This window comes from Manacus candei, unplaced genomic scaffold (assembly GCF_025592945.1).
Source record: "Manacus candei isolate 608988 ecotype Guabito, Panama unplaced genomic scaffold, ASM2559294v1 h1tg000015l, whole genome shotgun sequence".
Lineage (NCBI taxonomy): Eukaryota > Metazoa > Chordata > Aves > Passeriformes > Pipridae > Manacus > Manacus candei.
The window spans coordinates 7,202,288-7,226,697 of record NW_026138063.1 but is presented as its reverse complement, the minus strand read 5'-3'; the positions used below and the strand labels follow the sequence as shown (position 1 = coordinate 7,226,697).

The window sequence follows — 24,410 nt, the reverse complement described above, 5'->3', positions numbered from 1 at the left end:
CCTGCAGGTCTTATCTGGGCTGCGAGCTGGTGGAATGCTTAATAACACTTAAGGAAATACAGGAAAGGAAGAGAAAGGATCAAAATCTACACGGGAAAACATCAAGCGAACTAAAGTAGCAGAGAGAAAATTAGGATTCCAAGTGGGATTTTGTGGATCCCAGGAAGTTGTCTGTGCTCTACTGTTGTCTGGTCCCACGAGACCCAGACTACTGCGGGTCTTCCTAATTCATGTGGTACTTTAAAACTCAGAGATAAACTGAGCTGGAGAGTGTTGGTGTCTGTCCCAAATGAACAGAGCAGACCTGGCTGTCAGAGCAGGCTGGAAAAGCCTGGATTTCAGCTATTAATTGACAAAAATACAGTATGAAGGAGTGGATGGTGCCTGGTGAACCCCTTGGCGGGACCCAGCCCTGGCTACACCCTCTGGCAGCAGGCAGATGTTTTAGCAGGCTTTAAAAGAAAAACTGGGTCCAAACCATGATGTAATAAACTTTGAACTTATCATAATTTTTCCATAAAACATCCTGTGGAAGGAATCTTTTTTAGCAGCATCATGATTAGCTGCAAACCTCTTCTGCAAGGCAGACCTACACTTTGCCACTTGAGTCACCCTCCAGCAATGAAAGAGAGTCCCCAAATTTTGGGGAAGAAGGACATTCCAGCCATTAGCACAAGCATATGCATTTACAGGCTATATTTATGCAAGGGATATGCAAGGGATATTATGCACTACAATTTTTAAAGGCTGTCCTTGTGCCAGTCCATCTTATGAAAGACCACCTGAACATGTAGGTGTGGTGCTCCATCTTTCCACGGTGCTGGTTCAAGGCATTGTTGGTGCCCCCATTACTTTTGCTCACTGCCTTTAGCACTGCAGAAATGTAGTCATAGAGGAGAGCAGCTCTGTGTCCCAGCACTTGCTCCTCCAGATTGGCTGTAGCTCATACTCTCTATTTAATAAAATCATCACTCCGTCTAAGATGCTTTTCCCTAGCTGAATTTATCAGTTTAAACAGCTCAATTAAAAGGCCAGCAAAAAGTCCTTAAGGGCACTGCCTTTCATCACTTGTGAGAAGATGAATGCTGTACAAACAGATTGCAGAGATATGACAAATGGCATTGCAAATAAACCCTCAAAATTAAAAGGAAAGGAAAAATTTCCCAAGAAAATATCTACATCTTCTCTATGTGTCACCCCAAGTAGACCTGGCATGACAACACTACCTTGTGCACCCTGGATCTGCTTTTGTCTGATGGGTTGAAATTTCCTCCTTGTGGATCATAAGGAGATTTTGTGGTTGTATCCCCTGCAGAGATTCATCTCCCGTCAGGAGCACACATAGGAAAGTTTTGAACTGCTACATAGTCCCCATCTAGACTGTCTCATCTTCCATAGAATCATGTCATATTTAGAAGGTATAATTTTTTTTTTTCAGTTAAAAAAGCTTAAGTATTTGCACCTTGCATATGCTTATCTGCTTCACAAGAAAAGGAGATGCTACACGGTACAAATGAGTTATGCACTGAGGTTGCATTAATTCTTTATATTTTCTATGCTGGAGATATTCTGGAGTCGCTGAGCAGGAACTTTGCCAGATTCAAACCAAATGTTAAAAAAAAAGGATGAAGTCACTGAAAACAAGGCCCAGTGAGAGAGTCTGTTCCACCGTGTCCACTGTCCATGATGCAGCAGTCGCCAGGGGAAAAAATTTTGAAACAATCCAGGTAAGTCAATTAGTTTTGCGTCATCTCTTCCTGATTGTTGCTTTGCCTTATCATGTTTCACCACATTTTGCTAGAACATGGTGATGTGCATGAGGGCTGTTGCTATTTGACAGCTGATGGTAAATCCAGGTGGACACTCATGGCTTGTTTTGGGGATTGTCTGGGAAGAATTTTCTGTGAGAGGATGAGGATTTGATCTGTCTGTGGGGTTGATGGCTGGTTTTGATGTTTTTGAGTGCACAAACACCCTGATCTTTGGCCTGGCATATGGGAAGGCCAGGATGAATTGGAAGAATATGATGGCTATAGAGTTTCTGTGTCAATAGATTTCATTTTGTTTGAGGAATAGCCAGAGAGAGTTTTTCAGGTAAAGTTTGTTTGCCAATCTGATTCTTGTCTATCTGCTTGGCCGTGAAACAAGTCATCAGGCCCTACTGGGGAGAGGTGGGGGAATCAGCATGTGTGGACTCCCAGAGCAGGGCTGGTGGAGGGGAGCAGCCCCTCACTGTGGTTTGGTGACACACCACTCAGCTGACAGCAGCCATCCAGAGCAAAGGGGTAAACTGAACCCTGCTGCCAGGGCACTGCAGGGGAGCTAGTGGAGACTTCTGTCCTGCAGCACTTTCATGGGGTTTTAACACAGTGGAGTTCAAAAACTAAAATTAAATTGGCCCTGCCTCCCAGGGGCCAAAAGAATCTAAAGATGATCAATTTAGAGCTGTCAAAATGTTTCCTTCAGGTTGTTTTCAGCGGTAAGATGACCTGCTTGGGCTGTGCCCTGCTCAGAGCAGAGCCCAGTATTTGCATTGCACCAGCCCAGCAGTTTCACCAATGTTTGGCAGAATTGAGCAGGAAAAGGATCAGCAGGATTCTGGGGAAGGGAAGGGTCTCTATCAGCCTGCCTTAACTTAATCCTCCCCACCCTCACAGACATCATAGCAGTCTTCTCCTCTTAAGGACATCAGGCATGTCTCCTCCTCCCACTCTTGCTCTGACCATATGGTACCATGGCTGCAACCCTACCCTGGGTACCACAGCCTCATAGCTAACTTTGTATGATCCTCTGTAGAAAGCTGTGGAAAACCATCTTAATCCAAGGGTCTGCTGGCATCCATCTCTGGGCTGCTCAGGGTTATGTGGCTATCTCTGGATGGAGCTACTTCTGCCTTCTTCTCCATAACAGTTCTGCTGGCAGAGCAGCTTTTGGCAGAGGTGCAGTAAGGCATCGAGAACACACACTGAATGACAAGGGTTAAAAAAAATGCTGAACAACAACCCCTTAACTAAAGGTCATTCACTAGGGGCAGGGCCAGGGGTCCTGTGGAAAATGGCATATCACTGAATAGTTAGAGTCTGTATCATAATGCATATATACCAGCAGCTCAGCATGGAGACTATTCAGGCAGCTCTATTTCTGGCAATCTGTAACTTTGGAGTGCTTACTTTTGCAACGTGAATAATGTTCTTTTAAGTATAGAGTTTAGGGGTTTTTTTTTAGGATGTAATTATAATCTTGTTCTACATAATTTAACAGCATCAGGGCAGGAGATTTTTTTCCAAGGCTGGAAGTAATTGCCAGGCTAGTATCAAACAGTCAAGTGACTCGAGGGAAGGGCAGGGCTGTGCATTTTCCAGTCACATAGTGGAGAAGAGGACAAGCCCACCCATGGGCATGCACACACAGTCTCTGCAGCAGGCAGGATGTCTTGTGAGCTTGGGGCATGTGAGGGGTAAAGATCACTACCAAGATATCTGCACCACAGATGTAGAAGAAACTAAGTGGCTATTTGGGACTTACTCAGTGCCATGGGCATGGTGGCATACCCAGGGTGGACTGCCACCTCCTGTCCTGGTCTTGGTGTGAGGGTTATCTCAGGCATGGGGCAGCAGGGTTTGGGAGCTGGGGATGTGGTTCAGCTCAGCAGAAGGGTTATTGGCCAGCAACTGCATGAGAGGGCCCTGGATGCTTTGGTCCCCTTTGTGGTGATGGGTCCATAGCAAGCTACTGGTGGTGATGGCCAGCACCAAACCCATAGGGCTGATGACACCAAAGCCTCCTTGCCCAAGCGTCTGAGTTTGGGTTAGTGCTGATCCGGTTAAATGGCTCTGATGTTGGAAAGTGGATGGCATTCTGATTTTGCTTCTCCTGCTTTCCTGCATGTGTTGATCAGCATGACCAAGCTCTCTGGAGAGAGTCCAGAAGGGGTAGAAGGGGACTCTGAAAAGGTACAAGGGAACAACCAATTTCCTAGATCATTAATTTGCTATTTGCAACCAAAATGTTATTGGCCCAAGATGAAGGACGGCCAGAGACAGCAGCAGAAATCTGGGACTGCAGATGTTTTCTCTTCTTAAGGTGACTGCTGAGAAACAGAGTTAATGGCAGGACATTGGAAAACCAGGAGCAGTGAGTGCCTCCCAGATTCCTGTGCACAAACCATGTCTACAGAGCCATGGGCACTCAGGATCAGGCACCATGTGCTGTTGGGACAGGGACACTTGGAGCTGCCTGGTCTCCCTTGTGCCCCTCTGCAACATGGGCTGCAGTCCCTCCCTTCTGTCTCCTGTCTCAAGATTAACCTCCTGGCTGGAGTTATCATGTAAAGCCTCCTGGTTTTGACAGGAGAGGATCTGAATTCCCTCTAATGCCAGTTCTAATTTTGGTGCTTCTTATCATGATAGATTTCCTGGCCTGTTTCACTATCAGGTGGGGGATAATGTCTAATATTTGGAGGCTGAGACCCAACAACTCCTGTGTCGGGCTGGGACCCAGCATGTGTTGGGGAAGAGAGAGAACGGCTGGTGGTGGGGAACATGCTGCTGCTGGTACAAACTGACTTTCCCAATGTCTTTGAGCATATGGCGAAGTGATGCTGAGGAAATGGCAAGTAATTACACCTAGACACTCTCTGTGTCAGGTTTTGCAGTCTCTGCAGTGTTCACAGCCTCCTGTTGCATTGTTCAGCTGTCTTGCCGTATTAATGGCTTTGAACTCTTGCTTGTAAGGGGAGTGATTAAGGTGTTGCTGCTTAGACATCAGACTTTGTTTCCTTCTTAGTCTGTGATGAATATAACAGAGCTTATATGGTGATTGAAACTATAAGTGCCTTCTGTGTGCAAGGGTTTCTAGGTGCTCGTCCTTTTTGCCCAATTGATTTTGGGTCTAAGTTGCTCAGCAGCCTCTGGTACGAGAGACCCTTTACTTGTGATCTGGAGTTAGGTGTGTGAGTAGTTGGGTATTAAAAAGTGCTTTATAATCTAATACAGAGTAGTATGTGCAGTTATGCAAAAGAATTGCCAGGTTGGAGACTTTAGGGAGAGATGATGAAACCTCCCACTTTCCTCGTACACATTTTCACATGGTAGAATGGTTTGTGTTGGAAGGGACCTTACAGATAATCTAGTTCCACCCCCTGCCATGGTCAGGGACACCTTCAATATGATATATTAGAAAACCTACCCTAGGAGAGCTAAAGATTTTAGCCTGAGTTGAGTGGGAAGGAGGCTTTCAATTCCACAACATTTCAGCTGTGTTTTTCCTATTGTGTATATGGGATGGAAAAAAAAAATCTTCAAAATATTCTGCAAACTGAAAAACCTGAAAAAAAGTAAAGTTGAGGCAATATAAAGGGTGAGGTGGGATAGTGATAGATTGCTCCAGGTTCAGATTTTGTTTGTGTATTTTTTTCCAAATTTTGAAAAAACCGGTACACTAGAGATGGTGTCTTCAAAAATGAAGCTAGTTTTGGCTATACTGAATGGCAAAAGCAGTGTTTCAGCAGTTTTCTAACATTTTTTCCCTGAAATGTACTGAAAATTGACCACACTCTTGAATAAAAAAAGCTATACTTTTTCTTTTTATTTTTTGCAAGCTATAGCAGTGGCTGATCCTGCTGTGCTGTACCAGAAGGGATGAACATAAATTTATATGCTCCCCAAAATCTGATCTGCCTGACTGCCTCTGGAGGTGTTTCCAACTCTCACCTGCTTTTCTCGAACTTCCGAAGTTAGCAAACCTTTTCTCTGTGTTGGATGAGAAAGGTGATTCCCCATCTCTGCTCATGTGTTTTATGAGTCATTTGCTGAGCTTCTTCCTGGAAATGGCAATGATTCAATAGAGTTTGTAGAGCACTTTAGAATGAGTATCTCTTACTCTCTATATTACAATAAAATCACTAGGCAATGAAACACACTAAATTCTCACCTAAATAAATGTAGTTCAGTTAAGAATAGTCACCTACCAGCTCCTTTTATGAAAGTGGAGAACTATAAAATGCAGACAGGCTGTATGGAGGGCTCTGCCAATGTTAACACTTTTTTTTTTTTAAGTGTTTGGAGAAATTTGATTTATTTAAAAAATCCTGGTGTGAATTTACCCATCAACATTCCTGAAATATTTTTTTTAAAATCTTATCTGAAGGATGTAGAAGTCCTTTGTATGAAATGAGGTTTGTTTTACATTCAACAGCTTCAGGTTAGGCACAAAAAGCGGCTTGTTGGGGGACTGGCACATGGCCAGAGGCAGCACAGCTTTGCTGAGCAGTCAGGGCAGCACCCACCACTCCTGGTTCTTATCTGGGGCTTGCCAAAACACCAGACAGGACACAGCTTGGGAGAGCCAACTCAAGCACTGTGGTGGCCACGCTCCTGGGGCTAATAGGGCATGGAATCCACTTGCCCAGGGGTTCTGCCTGCAGGGTCCTCCCTAAATTACAACAGCTCAGATAATTAAATCACATGGCCTGATTTAATAAATAAATAAATAAATAAATAAATAAATAAACAAATAAAAATTAAAGTGGCTTAGTTTAAAGCGCACAGAGCATGTGAACATGAGCAGCTCTGTGAAGGAGCAGCATCTTCTGCAGGGATGCCTCTGCACCAGAGAGAAGCTGATGTCTGGTGGCTGCTGTCTCACACAGGCAATGATTATGGGAAAATGCTCCTTTCCTCCTTCCTGGTGCCTCTTAATTCACTAGCTGTTATATTCTTTGAGGTAGGTACTGTGCTTTGCTTTACTCGTAGTGATGATCCCTGAGATGATGATCACACACACGAGCCTGGCTGCAGCCTGGCTGGGGCTGTTGCTGGTTGTGTCCATGTAATGGAATCTGCACTTCACTGATAGGAGAGAAAAATGAAAGAAAGGAAACATCTTACTGGTCAACCTCACAAAAAGAAAAAAAAAAAAGATCAAAATGTTCACAGAACTGAGCTATTGCTGATAGTTTTGTTTCAGATCAGAGGAATTATTATATTTATTTTTCAAGTTTTCCTAATAAAAAACCCTCCCACACCCCTGGTTTTCAAAAGGCAACATCAATTCATACTGAAAAGTGGGAACATCTTGTTTTCAAAACACCAAAACCAAATAATTGGTGTTTACCCCTGCTTTTCACTCTTTCCTGCACAACAAAAAACAATTTGGCAAAGCTTGTATCCAGTTGCGAGATGTTTGGGTACACCAGAAGCTGTGCGTGGTTTTCTTCTGCAAAATCGAGTGCTGGGAAGTGACAAGTGTTCAGTGGAGCAGAAAAGTGAGGTTTTTTTTCCCAGATCTTTGATGGATGATGAGCAGTGCAGCAGCTAATGGAGAACTGATGCTACCGTGCTCAGATGCTGAGTCTACGGAAAAACTGTGTTGCTGCAAAGATATTGGTTCAGTCCCCTTGAATGGCTGCAGCTAATTTAATAAGGGCATGACTGCATGAGAAGAGAAATTAGTTGAACAATTTTTAAGGTGGTATTACCTTGAAATTGCCATTCTCTTTAGAGGTTATACTGGTACAGTTGTACTGCTGTAAGGTCAAAGATTGTATAGTCAAAAAAGTGCAGGAATCCTCTTGGACCAGGCTTACACCAGCCAGTTCTTTCTCAGCAGCTTCTTTCATTGAACTCTGCTGTGGCTGGGATGAGGATGGAGATGAAGAGGCGAATCCTGCAGTGTTCCCAGCCTTGTCTCAGTACTTTGGGACTTCGTTCCCTATTTGTCCGTCAGGTGGGAAATCACTGCCTTTGTGTCTTCTCGAGATATTCGGGCTCTTGTGTTTCCTGAGCCCTCTCTCTTTGCTCTATTCCCCCAAATTCACACTGGACACAGGTGCACTTCCACTCTGGGTACATTTTCTGAGATAAAGTGATGTCTCCTCAATTAGGAAACCTAAATCAAAATAAACTCTCTGTTGTCCTAGCTTGTGACATTTAGTAAATCTGCTGCAAGGTGCCAAGTTTTGGAGTATTACGGCAGAGATGTTCACACTTCAGCTTCAGATTTAGATGTTCTAGAATAGAAATAAGGCTTGACATAAATAATTTAATTAGGAAAATAACAACTACTAAAAGACCATGTGAATCTGGTACGTGGAATACTTATGCATATTGTAAATCCCATAAGGGTACTTGTCATAGGCTTCTCATGCCTGTGAATACTGTAAAATCTCTTTCATATTGCACCTCTCCATTCTGGGGTTTTCCAGCACGGATTGTTCCTTGCTGTCCTAAATACCCATCTGGGACATCAAGAGGTAAAATGTTTGTGCTGGGAAGAGTCAGAACCAGCCTTAGAAACAGGGTGGATTTGCCCAATTGCTGAATTTCGCTGCCATGTTTGTCTCATTCATTTGAGCTGCCTACAGGAACATCAATTCCTTTTGCAGAGAATAAACATGATATTAAAATGGAGCAGAAAAAGCAATAGCACAGACCAACATCCCCACTGAAGCACCACCTCTCCTTGGGGCAGCAGGAGCTGTCAAAAATCACATTTGCAGTGCTGACACTTCAGTAGGGGGTTAACTGTGCCAGGGATCAGATGGATAATTCCCTTCAAAATTATTGTTTTACCTCACTCCATCCAATTACTCAAGTTGTTTTGCTACCCCACAGATCTTTCCCTTAATGTCAACAAAATGATTATAGCCTGCAACAGCGTCAAGATGTTTCACCCACAGGAGCTCTGCTGAAATATTTTATGGTGCGATGTGTTGAAAACAGCGTTTGATGTGTAAATGTCAGGAACAATCAGCTTCCCTGTCGCAGAACAAAGAAGCACAAATACAGGCACCAAAAATGTCACACACACAACCAAAGGGTTGCTTTATCACAAGGCACGTAAATCACTGTGTAAATGGACAACATCAGTGTAGGTGATGGGGTGGAAAATCCACCACGCCACATTTCTGATTTGGGAATTGCGACTGGCAGCACTGTCCTTCCTTTGGCATCGGTGACTGATGGTGGGGAGATGGACAGGGACAATCAAGGATGGCAACACCAAACACAGATCAAACCTCTCTACTTGGGAGAAAAATCAACTTTACAGAGGAAGGAGGTGCACCCTGGTAGCCACATGGGCCGTCTAGAAGTGGGTCATGATGCCTCCTTGGCTGTGTGGCTCCGGGGGCCTCACTTGGATACTGCCTTCTTGGCAGAACCTGCAGGATAAGGTTTTGTAACCATGATGAGCATCTGCAGCCTGAAACCTCTCACATCACGGGCACCAGGCAATGAATCCCCATGTCCCCATACTGGTGGTACGACCAAAACCCCAGACTGCCCCGTGCCTGTGCAGAAAGCAGTGGGGCACTGCTGGGATCTGCCATCTCCATCTCCCCGTCCACCCTGGCCCTGGGGGTGCTGAAGAATGAGTGGGTTGAATTAAGTTTGTTGTCAGTCCATTAAAGACCTTGTGATTCCAGTCCCTTTGATGCTGAGGTTCCCAGATCCACCGACGGCGGTTTCTGCAGTTCCAACATATCGATCAAAACTTCATTTTTGCAAATGAACATTTATGAATTCCCTGGTGCATCAGCACTCCTCATTTCTTGGTAATTCAAGCTATAGATAACAGTTTGATGAAACAAGCCACATTTGAAAGCAGAAAATATTGAAATCTAGAAGATTTAATTTAATATTTTTATTACATATTTTTGGAACCTTCATCATACCCCTGCCCCCAAGGAATTTAATTACCTAAGGAAAATTGTACTACTGATTACAAGATTGCAGGTTCATTTTCACTGCTGAGAACTCATATTTTTTTTTACAGCTCACGTTACACTTGCATGACTTGTTTTGTAACATCTTGAAATTTTTAATGCCATGTCGCAGAAAGGTACTTATATATAGAGAGATGAAATAGGCAAAATACTTGTTTTGCAGTCTTTTTGAAGGGAAAAATGTTAGTTTCTTAGTTTGAGTAGGCCTGCATATGGTTTCTTTGAGCTACTGAATAATGAGTTCACAGTGTGCTCCCAGGATCTGCCTTGCATTTGTCCTTCAGGCTGGGTGCAACGCGAGAAACTGAGAGAAGTGTCTTTAAAACATAAGAAGGAATGCTTTCTACAGGGGAATAAAAATTAATTATGCAGAAATTGTACATGAAATTATACTGGCAAGTATACTGCGGTAAATATTTGACAGATAGGACAACATTTTAGTCAGAATCTCAGTTTTTCCAATAAATCATTGCACCTGGGCCTTGTAAATCATAATTCATGTCAGCCAGCACTGCATACTGAGTTAAGGTCAGGAGAGACTTCCAGATGTGTTATGATGATTATCTAACAATTCAGTTAATAGAGCCACAGAATTGGATAAGATTTTTGTCAATTCCCATGTCACAGCAACAGAGACCTTTGACTGAAACAACATCATGAATATTGGATAAGATCCTACAGTGCTGCTCCTCCATGTTATGATATTATCCAAGGATGAAGGTTATAAATACATGACTTGTACTGTTCATTTTCCAGTGGGTAAAAACAAAGGAAAAAACCCCCATAAACAAGTTCCAATACACAACTAGATATAATATAGCTTTTTCTTTATATATATATATCTGTATATATATCAAGTAAAAAAATCTAAAATAGTTGGAAGTAAAAAATGAAAAAATAGCTGATTGTGTTATTTTTTTTCTTTACAATGATATGGTAGCAAATACAAGACAAATGAGTAATAAACCTTTACATAAGGAGTTCTGGTCCCACCTCCATCAATAGGGCTCAGAATAGAATAGAAAATGGAACAAGGTGGTTTTTTTTTTTTGGCTACAGCTTCTGCAATTGACAAAGATTATGTTGATAGGACAGAAGGAAATTATACACTAAACAAAACACAACAAAACTCCAAAGTGTTTTCCAAAAGACCTTAAACACCATAGGGCACAATTTACTTCTGAACTGTGGGAGCAAACACAAAGCATCACCAAGTCCTGCTGAGGCTGAAAATACTGTACACTTATCTTGGCCTCAGTATACATCCTTTTTGTGCCATCTTACCACAACCCCCCCCCCCCCTTTATCAGTGCTTTTCCCCCCCCTGCAGCCATTAATAAAAAAGCCAAAGCCATAAATCCTTTGAATGGACCAAGCTAGATGTGAGACCTCAATGATGCACAAGTGGTTGGCTGCCCTTCATCCAGTGGTGATTTTTCCCCAGAATTCTTTACATTGAAAACGTCAATTGACTAAGCTTGGCAAATGGTCACACTGAGCCCTATTTTGGCTGTAGAAAAGAAAGAAGTACTAGTCCCAGCATAAAACAAGATCATATAGACAGTCAACACAAAACAGTAACTTTTTCAGTTGTCTGCATAATAATAACATCATGTTTGCATATAGAACAGCTTTTGCATTATTGCTCTACTTATAAGAATATCGTAAGGAACTTAGAACAGACTTGCACATTACAAACTTAAGGTTCTTTGGTGAAGAATGAGAAAACAGTATTTTCGCTGTAGTTGAATTTCAGAGAAGTTTTCATTCCTATCTGCTGATCCTTTGGATTCTCTCGCAGAGGAGGGAAAGGTACTGAGTCAGCTTTACCATCGCGACGATGGCGACCCCGCCGATCATCATGCAGGTGGGCCAGAACAGGGAGTGGAACAGCACATTGGAGCTGTACAGTTTGGTTAATATCACGTTCTTCTGAACGCCCTCGGGGTCGTAGAAGCAGGAGAAGCGTTGGTACTTCCTGAAGTTTTCCATCACGACATTCACCAGAGACATGGATTCCTCATAATTCTTCCCACACTTGGGGATGTAGGAACACTGGGAAGGAATCAGAGGGAGAGAAATACATTTCTAAATCAGTCACAATGTCTGTTTTCAGGTGGCAAGCAGGAAAATCTCAAGATGATTATGCTTTTCATGACAAGAGTGGAATACTATTACGCTAATAATAAATTTATCACAGCAAAACTCAATATTTTGCACATCTACAGAATTTCCCATTGGAGAACCTCCAAGTGCTGTTCAAACATTAATGCTTTAATCTGCACAGTGCCTTGTGAGATAGGTGAATATATTATTATTACTAATTTACACATGCAAAAATAGAACTGATGAAGTACCTCTTCATCTTAAGTGGCACACATATGCTCGCAGTTAGATGGGTAATTGACTCTGTAAATACAAATCTGGTAGTTTAGATCTCACTTGGCTCAGATCAAAGTGATCATAGTGGGCACAGGAGTTCACTCGCACAGGAGAGGGATGATAAGAGACCTTTATACAGATTTTCCCATGGGACAAATGCCTCTATTAGAGACAAATAGATAACCCAGGAGAAAATGTAGTTTTCCTACTGAGAGCCCAGAGGACATTCATTCAGCCTTTAGCTGAAGATCAGCCTGGGTATCAGGATGGTTCTTTGTCTTGTTTTTGCTCTTGACCACAGCATAAGTCCAACAGTTCCTTCTCTCTGAAGATGCTCCTTGAATTTCAGTCTCAGTCACAAAGGAAAAAAAGATTTGGGGGTAGCTCTACCTAGCACAGAGAATAGTTCCAGAGAACACCGAAGGCAAGTTAATTAAAAAAACTACCTTATGGAGTCCATGCATTGAAGATACTCCATGGGACATGTATGACAGTAGCCCTGGGCTGTGCTGACCATTCCCTGCAAAGAGCTAGTGTGGGCTGGTGAGGTGGTGGGCAGACACACAAGGGTTGAGGCCACATCTGGACCATTTTTTAACTAGAGCAGAAACCCTTGAACTTGCTGGTGCTGCTGTTGGTCTGGAAGAAGACTGATGGGAGCAGCCCAGGGCCCCTCACTCCTCCTCTCATTCATGCACTCGCACCCCTCCAAACCTGGTGGTTTTCTACACCCACACAGGATTTTGATTAACTGCTTCAGGAAGGGTGGAAATCTGCTGCTGCTTGACTTTTTGTTTAACATGCATGGGGGGGGAGGGCCAGGAGGTCACTGCTCCCTCGTAGTTATGGGGTGACAATGTGTCCCACCATGCTCCTGCCTGCATTGCAAAACCTGCTTGTCCTGGTAGGCACCTAAAGTAGCTTCAGATAATTTAATGAGAAAGTTAGTTTTCTATAGGAAAAAATATGTTTTGATTACAATAATGTGACCCATGGCTTTTGATTATTATTGTTATAATGTGCATACTTTATAAAATATCCCTTTGTTCTTTTTCATGACTCTGCTGTGACTTTTTTTGTAACATACTGCGACAAATCTCTAGTCCTAATTATGATCAAAGGATTAACCTCATAACAGGATTTGATTGATTCATTGGCAAGTTATTAGCACAGAATATGATTTGAAACACAGCAGAAAGGTTGTCTGGCGTTAGCAGACTGGAGCATTAATGGCAGAGCATGACTGCACTGCCATTATGAATATTTCATAGAGTTCTAGAAATTAGCGATGGAAAATATCAGAGCAGCAATATCTCATCCATCTTCCTGCTGGCGCCTGTCTACTCCATCCAGGATATCCTCTTGTGCTCTGACCAGTTTTGCCTCAAATGTCCAAAGTCACAATCCCTCTTCCAGTGCCCGTGACTCTTCAACATATCATAATCTACTAAGTAGGGGAAATTTCTCAGTGAAGCATGCCTCATTTTCTTTTAATAGATTATGTGCTATCACTGTCATAACAGTAGTATTTCATCTTCAAGTGGGGTTTTGTTGAGGTTTTTTTCTTGCTACTTTGTTACTATACATTTTTGTTTCTGGAAGTCCCATGGAGTATCCTGAGGGAGGTGATTAAATGAGGACTTGGCCACTTTTGCCAAAACACAATTTTGAGAGCACCAAGGCTCTGCCATGATGGTGTCTGCTGTGTTTCATGGTGATTAATAAACAAGAAGGAAGACACAATAATGGGATGTGTTGATGTTTTCTTTGTTTTGATCTTCAGTAGTTTTCTCCAATACCTGGCAGGGAATTTTATATCCACAATTTTTATGCTGCACTTGTGAATGTAGACTACTGAATCTGTGCTGGTTTATTAACTGCATTGTCAAACACTTGGAAATCTGCAAGTAAAGAATGTCTGGTGCTCTATCTCAAGTGAGGGTTCTGTGATACAAAGTGACAAAAGTGGTTCTTGTGTTACCTGCAATCCGAGCACAAGAAGGACCTACCATAGAAACAGAACTTACTAAGTTTCCAACTCTACTTCCTTAATATAAAGGATTGGATAGGTATCCTGTCTGAACTACCTCTGGACACATCCGGTCCAATGCCCTGCTCAGTGCAGATTTGCTCAGGGACTTGTCCAGTCAGATTATGAATATCTCCAAGGACAAAGATCACACAACTTCTCCAGGCAAGCTTGAGGCAGTTTTCTTTAAATCAATGATGTTACACTGAAAAAGCTGTTGCCAGAAAAGCTCCCAGTTGAGGCTGGGCAGTGAAATACATGACCCTTGTCATACATCTGTGGTTGGGACTGGTGTCCTCGCTGAGCCTGGAAACTTAGACAGGATGTGCTGTGGCAATCTTTGTGAGAAAGTGGTCAGGATGTCAATTTACATCTATTTTGGAAAGTGCAACAGGTTTGGACCAAGGGTTGGAGCAGCTTCATTTTTGCATTGGCCTGATATTGATTACTCCAGACAGAATTCTCCAGTCCCAGCCTAGACATGAGTCTACTGGAATCCACAGCCGAGCACCTCTGCTCCCCCTCCCTGCACCAGGCAAACTCCCTCCTGGGTTATAAATACCTGAACCTTCAGTGAGAAACCCTGAGAACCACCATCATTTCTGAGTCTCAGGCAGTTACAGCTGATTCTGGTGATTAAATCCTGCTTGTTATCTCCCTTATGGAGCATAGATATAAATCAGCAGCAGCTCCGATGACACGAAAAGAATCAAAATGATATAATATGAGATCAAAATGAGGCCTCTCTAATTGCTTTAACTACCACAGCCCTTCCTCATGGGGACAGCCTGGCTCTGTGGTGCGGGCACGAGGAGAACTGGCCGATTTACCTCTCGCAGAGGCTGTTACAGCCTCTGGCAGCTGAGGAAGGAAAGTGTAGCCATGGAAGCATTTCAACCATTTCATCTGTAGTATTGACAAGGGGCTGGGCTTGTCCTAAAGGCTAAAGTACGCACAGCAAGAGCAATGAAAAGCCATGAAAAATCTCATGCGCTTTTCTTGGAAAGACTCGAGCAACTTGACAGGAATCCACAGACTTCCCACTGATTCCCACCAGAGACTGGCAGGAGCATGCTGTAGATCTCAATATAAATTGCACCTACTCCTTACTGCACCTTCTGAGCTGACAGCCAGGTTAGACAGCAAGTCTCCTGGATAAATCGTTATTTAAAATCAAAGTGATTTTGCTCCATCCACGTTGGCTGGCGGGGAGAGGAGAGAGGCAGGCTCCAGCTGCTGCTGTGTGTGTGTGTGTGTGTTGGTGCTCAGCAAGGCAGAGAGGTTGGTGAGGGGGTGCTGACCTTTTGAAGGTCACTGTTGTTGGCCTCAGAGGGTAAGAACTGTACTCTGCAACATCTCCAGCGATGTCAGAGCTCAGTGAGCCAGGAACGGTTTTGATATTTTATTTATTTAGCAAGGAGAAAGATGGGCAACACAGATCTGAGCAGATGGATGGAAAGACACAGCTAGCACCCAATTGGAGCATCACCATCCAGAGCTGCTCAGGACTGCTCATCCTGCTGCATGGGGATGCTCTCTGGCCAGGGAAGAGGGAGCTCCTGTCCAGGAGGCTGAGATGGGTTGCAGTGATCTGAACTTGGAAACTGCTGATCTGAGCCAGGCACAAGAAGCCAGGTATTTTATTTTTGCAAACTTCCATTCAAAACTGCATTTGGATTCAGGTCACATAGCCAGCAGCATGTCAGGAAAACCTAGGAATCCTCCTGAGAGCAGAGATTAACCTGTAAAACAACCTTGGTCTGGAGAAGTATTAACTGTGCCTACATTAAATTAAGAGAAGGTGGCATCTGGGAGAATTTCAAAGTCCATTTCAGCAAGCAAAAATCATCAATAGCAGAATGTGGAGATTTATGCCAGATCTCTTGATTTATTTGAATCAGCGAAGCACAGAGATTTATCTGATCTGTCCTAATCAACCTGCAGAGTGAGTGTCATGATTTTGCTTGTGCCTAGCAGAAAGTGGGGTGTGTCCTACCTGAGGCTGAACAGGCAGTGAGTGCCTCTTCCTGCACTGATGCCAGAGAAGAGGGGAAGGAAGGGGCACTCATCTCCATTTCACACTTCACATCCAGAGGACTCCATCTCTCAGCCACAGGAGTTAATTATCCAGCAGAATAAGCAGCCTAGTGCAACCATGCTGTGCTTTGACTAATTTTAATATCACTTCATCTTAATATGCAGAAGTAATTTGGTCTACTGACTGACTGCCATAAATAGAAACAGGTTACGTTGTGAGCAGGCTGAACTGGGGCTCTGCTGTTCCAGGCTGCACTTTGCTCATAGTTTGGGGTCCAGTGACCTTGGATAACTGAGCAGTTAATGCAAATATGGCACCTGTAAGTCTAATGATTTCACTGTGTCCCAGCTCACGACAACTTGCAGTCCTGGGGCCCCAGGCACTGTAGATATGAAGGAAGGTGGGGAGTGGGACATTTCTTAGTCCAATTCTGCCCTGCTTTGTGGAAGGAGCAAAGAGCCACCTGTGAAGGTGGCCTCTCTCCTGGGTGTGATGCACTGCCCTATGTCAGCCACACAGCTGTGGCTGTGGCTGGCAGGGAGGTGCCTTCTGTGCATCTGCTGCCTCATTACAGCCTCCAGACAGGAGCTGTCTCCATCCCACCTGGATGGAGTTAAGCTGGAGCTTGTACTTGCTGAAGCAGAGAGGTGAATTCTTCTGCAGATTTATTCAAAATAATTTTTCGGGTTCAACATCTGGAACAGGGGAAATTGTACTATAAAATTAGCTGATTCCTTAGCTTGTTCACACCCCAAAGCCAGAGCTTTTATTTTTGTGCTGCTGCTTTTATCTCATCAGTCCCCACTCAGCAAACTTTTAGGATCTTTGTACCATCAGCAGTGGCACAGCTGACCTCAGTGGAGATGCTCAGGGTGCCGAGTTTGTCACCAGAGATGGAGGTGGGGACACGTGTGCTGTTGGACACAGGGCTCTCATCTCTCCCTGCCACCTTGGCTGGCCCTGCAGTAGTGATGCCATTTCCATTCTCACCACTGTGGATGCTCCATGCACACTGCTGGGGGTGTTCACTACCCAGCAGAGCCATACCTGGGTGGGAAGTCCACAGCTCAGAAAGAATATCAATGTGACAAGTGCTTCGTGCTACCCTGTGCCTGTAAAGCACTTGCAAATGAGGAAGGAGGCTCCAGCCTTCGAGGACTGCACCCTGTGTGACACGAGCTGTGCTCCCCACGTGGGATGGAGGTGGAAAACTGCCCCTCCAGATGTGTGAGCTCAGTCTGTACACCAGTTTCTGCCTTCTCTGCTCTGTATTTCCCAGTGAAGCAGAAGCTGGAAGGTTTATATTGCTTTAAACTGAGGAATGTGTATCACAAGGAGAGCAGCCCTCCAGAAACCCATTTAGGAAGAAATTTTATTCTGTGCTCCTACCTCGGAATTAATTTTCATTGTTTCCTCGGTGTGGTAGAGCAGGAGCTTCTGGCCAGAAGAGGTGAGATTAACGTACACCTGGAGGCAGGGGTACTGTGAGATTTTCCAGCAGTCTGGGCCGCAGTTAAATGAGCAGTTGAAGGTTTCTGTGATGGATGCATTGAGAAGTGAGCACTGAGTCTCTTCTGTCCAGACACTAAGTAGGAAAAAAAGAGATATTAGAGCATGGCAAGAGTGGGCAATAAGCACTAAACACATCTCAGGCTTCTCATCAGGGATATACTGGGGGCATCTTGTAGGAGAGAGTACACGTGGCAGGGCTCTGAGCAAAGCCTGGACTTTCTTGCTTCACACATCACAGACAGTGTTTTATTTTGTAGTACCCAGAGTTTAGGCTTTGGGAACAAAATTACCTTATTTGCCTATGTCTATGTCTAAATGAAAAGGGAACTGCAACTTTGATTCTGGAGAAGGTGTATTTGAAAGCGTGTCAGCAGAGACATAGAAGAAAACTGAGCAGCTTACCCTGGGGAGAACATAGTGCACACAGTGCTCCATGACAAGACACCCCGGGCCAAGACTTGAGGGTTAACCACCAAGTCCAGGTCAATTTAAAGTGAAGGTCAGGAGGACAATTTTGAATTACCAGGGTATATACTCATAGGTATGAAGACACAGTAACTCACAAGTGGTACCCCATGCAGCTTGACCTATGGAAAAGCTTTTTCTAGTGGCAGCTTGCTGTTTTCTGTAAGTTAAGCCAATGGTTGTAATCATTCTGGGGGATTTCATCTTATCTCCAATTCACCAGAGGCTAAAACTGCAATGATGGAGCCTGGTTATGCACCAGCAATGTTCACTTGGGTATCTGGCATGTATTTCAAAAATCTACTGCTGCATTTTGCTTGGGGAAAGGGCACATTGAGGGCTCTGCAGAAAGCCCTTTATGGGCTGGAGGAAGGTTCCATCCAGAGTTTCCCTTTAACCCTAGTCCCTCAGTTCACCCAGAGTGTGGCTCTCCTGCCCCACCACAAAAGGGCTGAGGGTCTGCTTGCCCCTCACCAAACCTACGAAAGGCTTTACACAGTTAGAGGTATCAAAGATTTCTGACTAATTCTATTGCTATCTTTCTTTGGCAGTAATTCTGCTTGTGTATTCCATTTTACATTTATATTAAATTATGCTATGATTTCTGGGGGGAATCAAGTGGAAGAATTTTTTTTCCCCTCCTGGGCAGTATTTGTTGGAGGGATATTGCTGTAAAGGAGAATAACCCCTGAGGAGCTATGGCTGTGTGAAGAGAAGTGACAGCAAAGACTCCTGGGTTGTCTTCTCCTCTCTTTCACCTTTCTGGCTGCTGTTTTATTCATGCAAGGGGGTAATACAGTAACACCTACCTACCACACGCTTGTGAAGATGGAATATTTGATAATCTGTAGGTGCTTTGATATCTTCTGGCAATTTTTTCACATATCTTGTAATATAAATCATCTCTTTCCACATGAGTGATTTTGACCTTAGCAGCCTCTGCAATTGACCCTGATATTGCTGAAAGGTCTGGGAGAGCAATTTGGAATAGCAAATGCTCTTGGATACTTAACAGGTCTTGATCTCAGTTTTCAAAATCTGAATTTTGTCTGGACTTGAAAATGGACAAATAACTTTATCACACAAATAAAATGCTGCAAATTAGTACAGCTCATCCTCGTCGCTACTTATTTCTTATCATTGCAGGGTCAAGAAGGAATATTCTCTTGCAGGTGCACCAAAATAATTGAGGATGTTCATACAAATTAACTGTGGGCACTTACTGTATAGAAGCCTGTGGTGGATAAGCCAAAATGTGCCAGATATTTACCACTGCCCCAGGGTAGTTTGGGGCATGACTGACTAATATTTCGATCCCCAGTTACACATTTTTCATTTTCCTAACTTCACCAATCAGGGCAGTAAAAACATCACTGACAGCCTTATTACAGTCTGGGCTGGGTGTTAAATAGGACTGGTGCTTGAAAACTGATTTCAAACGCTGCTAATGAATCACAGGCCAAACCCTCTGCTCAGTGGCAGAGGAGGAAGCCAGAGAAAGCCTCAGAAAAATTAAGTGCAGGACAGTAATGATGAAAGATGATCTTTCACTTTCAGCAAATTACTATATTTCATGAGAATTTCACTTGTTAAGATGAAAGTAATAACCTACATGTAAAACTACAGGCTACAAAGAGCTTGATTTCCTTCCCAAATTAATTCTACATCCTTCATTTGAAAGTGTGTTGTTTCTCGAGGTTGTGAAATATTTTTGCCTTTTTGTCCTGAGTCTGAGCTTTGCAGCAACAGCCCCTGAGAAGCTTATAGGGTTCAGCAGACTGCCGACCAGCTGATATGGATATTATACTGGTGTTAAGATGTGCCAAGTCTAAAGCCTGTGGATCAAGATTTTGTCAAACAGGGATCTAATGCTTCCCTCACTTTCTGCTGGTATTACTCGAATTGCTTTCACCGTGGCTGTGCCTAATTTATACTGGGTTAAGGTAAGGAAGAGCAGCCAGGCCTATGTTGACCTAAGGAAAAATTATAAAACTTTAATATAGAGTCAAAAGAGTAAGCCAGCTGGAGCAGGGAGTGTGAGATCAGGGACCATCACGAAATTACCTTTGCATGTAGGAGCGCAGCAGCGTGATCCCCAGGAGGAAGTACATCATGATAGAGCACACCATCATGGCCAGCCCGAGGAGTATGGCCCGGTCTTCTCCAGCTTTTAGGGCTGTGACTGTTTTCCTTTTGTCCAGTAGATCGTGATCCCTGATTTTTTGGTAAATATTTCTGAGGTTGAAAATAATACATTCTTATGTGAAGTTCATATTTAATCAATGAAGCCTCTACAGGGTGGGTAGTTCCACCTCCATACCCATCTTGTGGGAGAGAAAGGCTTAAGGGTCCTCAGATGTCCTTTTTCAATGGATTCACTCTGACCTGGTGGAAACTTATTCATCTCCAAAACAAATTACAGCCATTTCTGAAAAGGTAAAAACCTCTTACAGCAAATACAAAGATTAGACACTTGTGCCAGCTCAGTAAATCCTCCTTTGGTACAGCCTCTTTGGCTCAGTTGAAATATACCATAAGTGCATTTGACCTGTCAATGCCATCTTAGGCCACTAGAATGTGTTCAGGTGTGTGAGGTGTCTTTTCTTCAGCTGAATATGTAGAAAAAGCCTGAAGGGAAGTCATCACTAACATCATCTGAAAGGACCACGTTCTCTTTTGATTCCCTACAGGCTACTGATTTGGGCAGTTTTCCGCCCTAAGTGTGACTCAAAGCTCATGAAACACTATGGGGATTTTGGAATTGATTTCTGTGGGTTTTTTTGATTGTGAGCTTATTTACTGTATTCATAATAGTATTTCTGGAAGCCCAGTTACTCATTACAGTGAAAACACTCACAGAAAATTATCCACCAGAGCTATTTGTTCTAGGATTAAAAAAAAAAAAAAAGATACAACAAACCATTCCCCCTTCAGCAGAGAGTCCTTTGCATTTTCTAACCATAAGTCCTTCTTTCATCTCCAAGCCTTTGATGATTCAATGGGTCATGAGGACACAATGGTGAAGAAGGAAATATTTGAGTACATTTCAAACACACTCAAACTTTGTGGGTTTAAAATGTACTTACAGACCTGAGGCTGGTCAAAATGTCCTGTGTTTTCTGTTATGGTTCTTTTGAATCATCCAGGCAGCACCCGAAGCATGTGAACCGCACACCTCTGAGCCCTGGCACCACCATAACATGGACACAGTAGTACACGTGGAAGAAGTTCCTCTTCTACTGTCTGCAAAACGGCAGGTGAGCAACATCAACATCACTTTGGGCTCTGGCAAACCCACCACTCATTTAAGCTGAAACCACCAAGCTTCACTCAACCGTGGAAAAAAGCACTGAGTCAGATCAGCCAGATAACTTACATTGACTATTAAGGACAAAGAAATAGAGTTAAGACAGACATAAGATCATACATAAACACAATAGAAAAACAACAAAATATATGTTTAATCATAGACTCCCTGAGATTGGAATTGAATTTGTATTTAGATGATGAGTCACAGTCAGGAAAAGCACATATGGTGTGGGGTTTTATAGCAAAAATCTTTCTGAGATGGTACTGGAGTCAATAGTCTCCTGTATCTAGGACCTCTTGAAATGTCTCCATCCAACTGTAATCTATATCTTTGGATGTCCATGGTTTCTCTTCAAAACCATCCTTTAAAGCTTGTCAATGTTCTCCTAGTTGGAAATGAAATGGTAGTTCAGCCTGTCAAAATTTTCTCTGTTGTTCGGGGGAAAAAAAATATATATTGTGAGCTGGCAGATGCAATTGCCTTCAAAGAAGTAATGTAGAGTAATAATCTAATGTTACTTTTCTATTATTATTTATCAAACTGTATTTAACTCTGAGAGCTGCTATTAGGATTTGCATTGCTCCCAAGTGGAAGCAGACAGGAAGGCAGAGATTGCCATGCAGTTCCAGCACATTAACCGATCACACAGCATAACTTATGTCGGCGCGCAGACATAAAACAGACACAGTGCAATCGCTCACCAGTGCCATTGGAGCAGCTAGGACACAACAGGGATACAAATGGACAATTTAAAAACAAAAAGCTGATTGAGAACGCTTACAAATACTTCCCATGTGGCCTCGAGCCAAGAAACATGCCATCAGAAGTAAGAAAAGGATGGGCTGAAGGGTATGTGGCAGAAATGAGCTATCTGGCAGGTGGCTGGCAAAGGGGACAGTGTGTGGTGACCACCTGCCAGGTGGATCCTTCGTGCTCACCTGCCATAGCAAATAAAGCAGAAGAAAGTTCTGCCTCTGAGGTCAGGCTCAGAGCCCTGGTTCAGTGGCTCTTTTGCAAACATTTGTTGTTCAAAGCCCCAAACAACAGCAAAGTGGTAGTCTGGTGCACCTCACTGAGGAATTTTTTTTCTCCTGAATCCCTGCCAGTCATCAACCTGGTGACCACCCACTGAGGTGTGTGGTGGCGTGGCACGTGTCAGCGTGTGACACACCAGTTCCATCACAGCCCAGGAGACATGCTGAGTAACCCTCCCTCCTCCTCCTCACGCTCGTGCCTGCACGGGGAGACGCCAATTTTCTCTGTAGGGTACTGGGAACATCTGCTATCACCAAACTTCAAGTTTTTGCCCGTTAGAGCCCTGGTTTAGGGAACACAGTATGTTATGTGCAATATTTGGCCACTAGGAGAGCAGCCTCAGCATCTCCTTTGCTGGAACCATGGCCTGTGCACACGTGTTTGCTGCTGCCTGGGGGTGGATTTTGTGTACCTGTGAACTTTTGGCACAGCCCAGGGACCTCCTTCTGCTCAGCGAGCTGGAAGAATGCCATGCTTAGCTGGCTGATTTTGGATCCCAGAGCTGCACAGCCACGTTTAACTGACTGCTATGGGGTGTTTAAGTACAGATCACTGCATGCCAGACACTACTCATCTAGGTGACTCCATCTAATACTTGTGATTACCTGTGAGAACTGGTAATTCACATATGACATTGAGGGGGGCTGCCTGCTTTTATAGAAGTCCCAGGTGTCAGAACACAGGGTCTCTCTACCCTGTGCAAAGACATTTAATAGGAAGCATGCCTCCAAGGACAAAAGGTCTTTGCTCCCTCGATCATTTCCATACTGAAGTTCTCCCTTGCTAAATCTCCATGTTCCTTTTGCCAAGTTGCTCAGAGGATATGGGCTGGCTGCTCTACCCGGGCTCAGCTGCCAGAGAGGAAATCTCAGCCGTGACCATGGCTGCTAGGGACAGAGCAGAGAATTCCCTCTCCACGTCTCTCTGCACAGCAGCAGTGCAGGGATCCCTCTGCAGTGTGGTCAGCAGATCTTTACGTGATCTCCCGCTCCAAAATAAGTAGATCTAGGAGCTCTGCAAAGGGCGTTATTTCCTCATGGGAAAGCTAAAATAACAATAACCAGGCATCTGCAATTACTTCATTTTTTTTTCCAAATAAACACAGATTACCTGCCTTCAAACCCCTCCCCTTGCAAATGGACCACGGTGAGAGGCTGAAAGAGGCACTGCCTCCTCCAGCACCATGCAGTCATGGTGCTCGTCAGATGGAAGTACCTGCTTGTCTAAATAATTCAGAATGACTTTGAATTCACATTCACTTCTCTGATATCACAGCTGTTATGCACATCTCACTCAAATTACCGCATGGGGAGGTGTTTACTGACATCACAAATCCTTGAATGCAATGGTCAGAAACCTGTCCTTTATCTTACCTGCAGAATTCCCAATGCTCAGGGACTTTTCTGCTCAGAAGCCAACTTCCTTATGTTTTTCTTTACAGGTATATTTAGCTGCATTAGTTTTTGTTACTAGACCTATGGCAACAGGAAATCTCTCTGGAGCTCTCAGAAAAGTCACAGTGATGGTTGCAGAAGGAATCCTGTTTATATTAACAGATTTTGTTCACTCAATTCCTTCTCTCTTCCCCACCAAACTGGACCAAACTGAACCAAACCAAACTAATGCTTTGGTTTCTCAAGCTTACAGTGGTGTGGAACACCTCACTGACATCTGAGAAAGAATGAGGACTTGACTAATTTTTCAAAGCATAAGAAGTGGCAGCTGGAGAACTGTCAGTGGCTAAAACATCAATGAAATACAGATATTTTGGTTCTGATCCTCCAAAAAAAGATTCCTGAGAGAGATACCTTCTACCCAGGAGGAGGTGATTCCTCTACAGCAAGTGACTCATTAAGCACAGTTAATATTAAAGTGCAATCCCTCAAAGGTCTGTGGTTATAGAATGTGTTAGGTG

At 43.6% G+C, this 24,410-nt stretch overlaps 1 protein-coding gene across 11 annotated transcripts in view; it reads right to left on the bottom strand.

The window, feature by feature from the left end:
- Positions 1-8,632: 8,632 nt before the first annotated feature.
- Positions 8,633-24,410, bottom strand: part of LOC127468766 (calcium-activated potassium channel subunit beta-2) — a 143,579-nt gene continuing 127,801 nt past the window's right edge. For 7 of the 11 annotated variants that reach the window (XM_051782295.1, XM_051782298.1, XM_051782302.1 and 4 more), the window contains 3 exons: positions 20,215-20,385; positions 17,563-17,758; positions 8,634-11,779 (listed from right to left, as the gene is read on the bottom strand). In XM_051782295.1, coding sequence (XP_051638255.1) covers positions 11,495-11,779; positions 17,563-17,758; positions 20,215-20,385 — 652 coding nt within the window. In that variant the 3' untranslated portion in view covers positions 8,634-11,494. Of the gene's footprint in view, positions 11,780-17,562; positions 17,759-20,214; positions 20,386-24,410 lie in introns of all 11 variants that reach the window. The other 4 variants (XM_051782296.1, XM_051782294.1, XM_051782304.1 and 1 more) reach the window with 2 other exon arrangements.